Source organism: Crocuta crocuta, unplaced genomic scaffold (assembly GCF_008692635.1).
Source record: "Crocuta crocuta isolate KB4526 unplaced genomic scaffold, BGI_CrCroc_1.0 scaffold1161, whole genome shotgun sequence".
NCBI classification, from domain to species: Eukaryota; Metazoa; Chordata; class Mammalia; order Carnivora; family Hyaenidae; genus Crocuta; species Crocuta crocuta.
In genome coordinates this window covers 402,535-408,226 of record NW_027531894.1, presented here as the reverse complement: position 1 = coordinate 408,226, position 5,692 = coordinate 402,535, and the positions used below count along the sequence as shown (strand labels likewise).

General features: G+C 58.1%; 1 protein-coding gene across 7 annotated transcripts in view; it reads right to left on the bottom strand.

The window, feature by feature from the left end:
• RNH1 (ribonuclease/angiogenin inhibitor 1) overlaps window positions 1–5,644 on the bottom strand; it is an 11,957-nt gene extending 6,313 nt beyond the window's left edge. The window contains exons 1-3 of one of the 7 annotated variants that reach the window (XM_077773390.1): window positions 5,441–5,578; window positions 4,908–5,094; window positions 28–133 (exon numbers count right to left, since the gene is read on the bottom strand). In XM_077773390.1, the coding sequence (XP_077629516.1) occupies window positions 28–113 (86 nt within the window). In that variant the 5' untranslated portion in view covers window positions 114–133; window positions 4,908–5,094; window positions 5,441–5,578. The other 6 variants (XM_077773392.1, XM_077773386.1, XM_077773388.1 and 3 more) reach the window with 6 other exon arrangements.
• Between the last annotated feature and the right edge of the window lie 48 nt (window positions 5,645–5,692).

Sequence of the window (5,692 nt, the reverse complement as noted above, 5' to 3'; positions counted from 1 at the left end):
CCCCCACTCTGGCCAGGGAGCGCCTACCTGACCACCTGGTACTGCCGGAGCAGGGGCAGGAGCTCCGCCCACCGGGCGTCACTTAGGTGCTGACACTGGATGTCGAGATTCATGGCTCGAAGTGAAGTATTTTCTAGACAGAGGCAGAAGGAGACACTGCAGCCAGACTCTCCCAACGTCTGGCAGGTCAGAGACCCAGCAGGTGGGAAAAGCCCTAACAGGACCCCCAGGTGGAGGCGGATGGTTCAGAACCCACGGCCTCTCCCTTGGCCAGTGAGCACCTTTGTTTCCTTTCTTCAGCACCCTTATCCACCTCAGCCTCCAGGAGCGAAAACGGGGGTGGGCAGGGGGAGGCTGCACCTGCTGGGCTCCCCCGACAAAGGCCACCGCAGAGCCTGGGGACACAGCTGTGGGAAAAGAGGTGGCCTCACCTCTCCGCCTCCCGTGCTCAGCCTTCATGGGCCCCTCCTGCCCAGCAGAGCCAACACCCACGCTGCCCATCTGCAGCCCCTGCTTCTCACTTGCCTGGGCGACACCACGGTGCAAGGACCCCAGCTGGTGGAGCACGGGGACCAGCAATCCGTGCGGTGCCACGGAAACTCTGCCTTCCAGCTCAGCCAGCTTCTCCCCTCTTAGAACCAGAGGGCTGCACTGGCTGGGCAGCCAGTGCCACAGCCCTGCCTGGCCAGAGAGCCCCCACCCTGGCATTCTAGGAGCCTGGCCCTGAGCAGCCTGCAAGAACCCTAGGCCTCACTGCCCTGCAGCAGCTGGGTGCGAGGACAGGTGCCTGTGCTCAGCTAACAGTTCTCTGAGCGGCACCAGCCACAGGTGCCCTGGACAGGGCTGAGCAGGTGGGGGCTGGGATACCGGCCCCACTGGCGCGCACTCTGGGTGGTGCGCTCATGGGCGGCCACTCTGGTGCCTATGCCCACAATCCCTTTCTGGGGGCTGAGGACTCAGCCTGGGTCAGTCCAGGCCCACCGAGAAATCAGGCCATCAGGCAGGACTTTGGTAAACCAGTCTGGCAGGGAAGCAGCTCACCAGAGACAGCACAGAGCCCGCGTAAACGATTAACTACCTGCTGACACCGGAGCTTTAGGGGAGCAATGGCTGCGGCGGGGGGGCAGCAGGAGAGAGCGAGGGTGGAGGCAGGGAAGGCGGCTGAGCTTCACCCACGTGTAACAGAAAAGCCCAGGAAGGGTCCACACCTGGAAACAATGCCGTCCCTGCTGCCTTCCAGAAGAATCGGGACAAACAGGATGACTCACCCCACGTGAGGCTCCTGGCTCCTCGACACCCCAACTTCCTGCGAAAGCTGTCTCATTTGTGTCCCTGGCGGGAGAGGACTCCCCCTTCCATCCCAGCAGGTTCGGAGCTACACCCCATGGGGAGGGACAGACCAGGTAAAGGCTCTTGCCAACCAGCAGGCAAGATTCACGCCTTCACGTCCCAGCTGACGAGCCCGCTGCGGAAACGGGGTCCCACGACCGTCAAAAGGAGGAACCCAGAGACTGCCCAGCCCCCGCCCAGGCCAAGTGCGCAAACTGGCCCGCCCCCGCTGGTCCCAGGGTGTGGTCTGCAAACCACGACTCCAGAGCCCTTAGTCATCCCTGGAGAAAGGGAGTGGGAGGCGGGGCTGCACAGGGACCCTCTCTCCGAATCCGGTCTGACCTCAGGGGGCTGGGCTCCCCCGAGGTGATCTGATATTAAGAACAAGGAAAGCGAAAGGAGCAACTGAAACCGCCTGCCCCTCTCTGGCCCCGCACCGGCCCAGGGCTTGACCAGACCCTGGGGAAACCGCTTGGTTGGGCCGTGGCGCTAGGAGGACACTTCTTAACCTCTATGGGCCACGGATCCCTTTGAGAACCCCAAGAAAACCTGTAATCCCTGCAAAGACGCCGTGTCGTACTGCTTCACCCGGAAACAGGACCCCCACCAGCTGGGCCGCTCCCAAGAGGACACTCCACGCTTTCAGGTGTGACAACTGGCCGCTGCGCAGGACCGTGCCCAGAAGACAGGAACCGGGAGGCGGAGCCCCCGGCCTGAGCCCACCCGAGCCGGGCCGGAAGGCTGGAGCGCGCCCCGGGCCCAAAGAGCCCCAANTGGGGCGGGGGGCGCGGTCCGGGCCACGTCCTGGGGGTGGGGCCACGTGCTAGGCGGGGCGACGAGCCCGGGGTGACTCGCCCGCGCCGCGCCACCCCGTATCGTCTCCCCGGGCACCCTAGCCCCAGACGGGGGCCTGCCCTCCATCCCTCGCGGGCAGCGTCTCTAGGCGAGAGCCGTTTTGGCAGCGGGTGCTCGGCTGGCAAAACCCAACTCGGGCGCTTGCTTTACAAGGAGGAAGCTCGGCTGTCAGGGCTCGCTCTGCAACACCCCCACCCTGCCCGTTAGAAGAGCGGCATCACTGACGGGGAAAGACCTTCAAGAGCACCTCGTTAAGTTTTTCAAACATGTGGAACAAGACACACGGTGTTTCAAAAACCGGGGGATGGGGCGCTTTACGTGCTGCTCTCGGCCCGTGTGGGTCACCTCCTGGGGCGCGTGTCAGCTCTCCCGCTTGCACGGGCTGTGGCGGTCTGTTCAAGGGCGTCCCTCGCTGACCCGTACATTCGTTAGATCAGGGACGATGGATGCGTTCTCCTCACAGGCATCCGTCACTTCAACCAATGCTTACCAAACACCTAGAGTGCCAGGCACTATGCTGGGCACTTGGGCTAAGAGCAAAGCAGCGCAAGGGTCTCAGGCCTCACGCTCACGGAGCTCAGTCAAATGTGAGTCCAGTGCATGAAATTAAAAAGTATATTAAGAGCATTTAGAATGTGGCAAGTGCAGAGGTGGGGAGGAGGGTGGATAATGCCGGATAAAAGCGAGTCTGGTCAGCAGTGGGTGCTGGAGGGGCAGGGCGGAGGTCAGGTAGGTCCCCTGCCCAGTGAGGGCAGGCCTTGCGAGACTGAGGCCCAGAGGCTACGCAGGCTGGGAGGGAGATGGGTTGGAGTTTTCACTGCAGACCTGGGACGATCTTTGTGGCCACCAGGGGACACCACATTATAGGCAGGGGATGAGGGACCTGGGAGCTAGAGAGCCAGTTCTTTGGGGGAAATAAAGTGAAGGGTTATTCAATTTGGGGGAATATTCGGCTGGGTCAGTCCTTCCATGGGTAGCTTGCTGGGAACCAGCAGACAAGGGGGTCAGGGCCACCACTGTGGGGCACAGGGGTCCCAAAGAACTCAGTGGATTCGAGAGTTGCGCCAAAGCAGAGACAACCCCCCAGCCCCCCCCCATAAGCACCCTCAGAGCAGGTGCAAGTTGTCGGACTGACAAGTGAAGGCAGTGGAGCCCAGCAGCTCTCTTCCACCTGATGCAGAAGACAAGGGAGGAGCTGAGTTTCTCAGTTTCTTGCAGAAGCTTCCGCAGGCTGAAGATGGTTCAGAGTGGAGGGGCCTCTGGGTATTCCAGTGTTCCAACCAACTTCCACAGGACTTTGTTTTCTTCAGGCAAATACTCAGAAATGAAATTAATGGTCATCTGGTATTTTTAACTTTCTGAGGAACCTCCCTACTGTTTTCCAGTTACATCCGCACCCAGAGGGCAGGTCTGTTTCCTTTTCTCCACATCCTCGCCAATAAAGCTTACCCATTCTGACAGGTGTGAGGTGGTGGGTCATTGTTTTGATTTGCATTTCCCTGATGATCAGAGATGCCGAGTGTTTTCCATGTGTCTGTTGGATATCTGATGTCTTCTTTGGAGAAATGTCTGTTCAGGTCCTCTGCTCATTTTTAATCAGATTGTTTTGAGTTTGTTTTTTAGTGTTATGTTTTAAGAGTTCTTTATATTTGTTGGATAGTAACCCCTTATCACATAAATCATTTGCAAATATCTTCTCTCATTCAATAGTTTGCCCTCTCATTTTGTTGATGGTTTCCTTTGTTATAAAACATGATTTTTATCACATGAGCAGTATGTGGTCTTTTTAGAAAAATCATAAGATAGAAATAAGAAAATGAAACCCCCTAGTATGCCCGCCTTCTAGACACAAAGGCTCTGACTTCTGTGAACATGCTCCTACTCTCTGTATGCACAATATTAATTTTTTTAAAAAATAAAAAATGAGATACTATTAAGGGTAGGCAGAATAATAACCAAAGATAATCATGTCCTAATCCCTACCTTCCATAGCAAAGGGGTCTTTGCAGATGTGACTAAGTTAAAGATACTGAGATGGAGAGACTGCCCTGGGTTACTTGGATAGGCCCAAAGTGATCATGAGGGTCTTTATAAGAGGGAAGCAAAAGGGTCAAAATGAGAGAGATGTGACAGTGGTGGCAGAGGTAGGAGTGGCTGTGCTCTGAAGAGGGAAGAAGGCAGCCTCTAGAAGCTGGAAAAGGCCAACAGGCAGATTCTCCCCTGCAACCTTTGGAAGGAACTAGGCAGGTAGATACCTCGATTTGACCCCCTAGGGCCCATTTCCCACTTCTAATCTTAAGAACTGTAAAATAAAAAATCCGTGGCAACGTGTCATAGCAGCAGTAGGAGACTAAAGCATTACGGAGCTGCTGCATTTTTCCTTAAGAATAGTTGTGTATACAGTGTATACTAATCAGCATGTAATACAACCTTCTAATGACCACATTGTGCAACTGAATGTATCCAGTTTGCTCAACCAATAGCTACAGGCTGACGTTTTCAGGTTTTTCAGGCTTCACAGCATATTCTCCCGCCTGGTTACCTTCCTGGCACACAGTCCAAGAGGGTGGCCTGCCTGGCGTCCTGAAACGCCGCAGGTCCCCCAGCTTTTCCCACACTCGCATGTCTCCACGCCCGAGTGCCAGTGATGCCCGCCCAACAATGCAAAGTGCCTGGACGCCCTTTTTAAATTTCAGCCAATCCTCTGACAACCCGACCCCTACCAGGCGCCGTCCATTTACATTTTTGTCTTCCCCACGTGAGCCGTCCACCCAGTTCTCCCCACGGTTCTCGGGTGACTTGTCGCGGGCAGAGCTGCCGGGCGGGAAGATGGCCAGGCCCGAGGTCAGTATCCTGAGGGGTGACCGGGCAAGTCCCCTCTGCCAGGGATGTCTCCTTGGGGGCACGGCTCTTTGAGGAATGAAGTCCAGGGTTACTCCGGGGACAACGTCGGCTGAGCCAGTCCCTGCTTGTGTAGCTTGCTGGGCGCCAACAGCCCAGGGATCCGGCCAGACCCCAACAAGGAAAGGGCAGAACTACCAAAACGCCGACCCACAGACCCACCGCCCCAGCGCAGGGACTCCCAGCGTGCCCCGGGAAGCGGGCCGGCAGCAAGTGCGCACGCGCGGGGAGCGCACTGGGGGACCCTGACGTCATCGGGACGCGCGGACGCCCGCGGGACTCCGCCCCGCCCCCCAGTCCCAGCGGCTTCCCCTCGCGACCCCGTCTCCGCCCCTAGCACCCCCGGCTCTTTTACCCTGCCTCCCAGTGTTGCTTCAAGAGCGCATGTCCCTCGCGGGCAGCATGGCCGCCGCAGGCCCGGCGCGAGTCCACAGTCGACCCAACCAAGGCCGACGCTGGTAAGAAGTGACCCCGGGCGCGGACCCTTGGAGTGACTGACCTCCAGACGACAGATCGAGAGGCGGCCCACTTCCGACAGAGGCGGGGTCTGGCGTAGCGCGGCGTCGCTGCCGCGTCGCGTCCAGTGGTGGGGCGGGGCCTAGCCGGC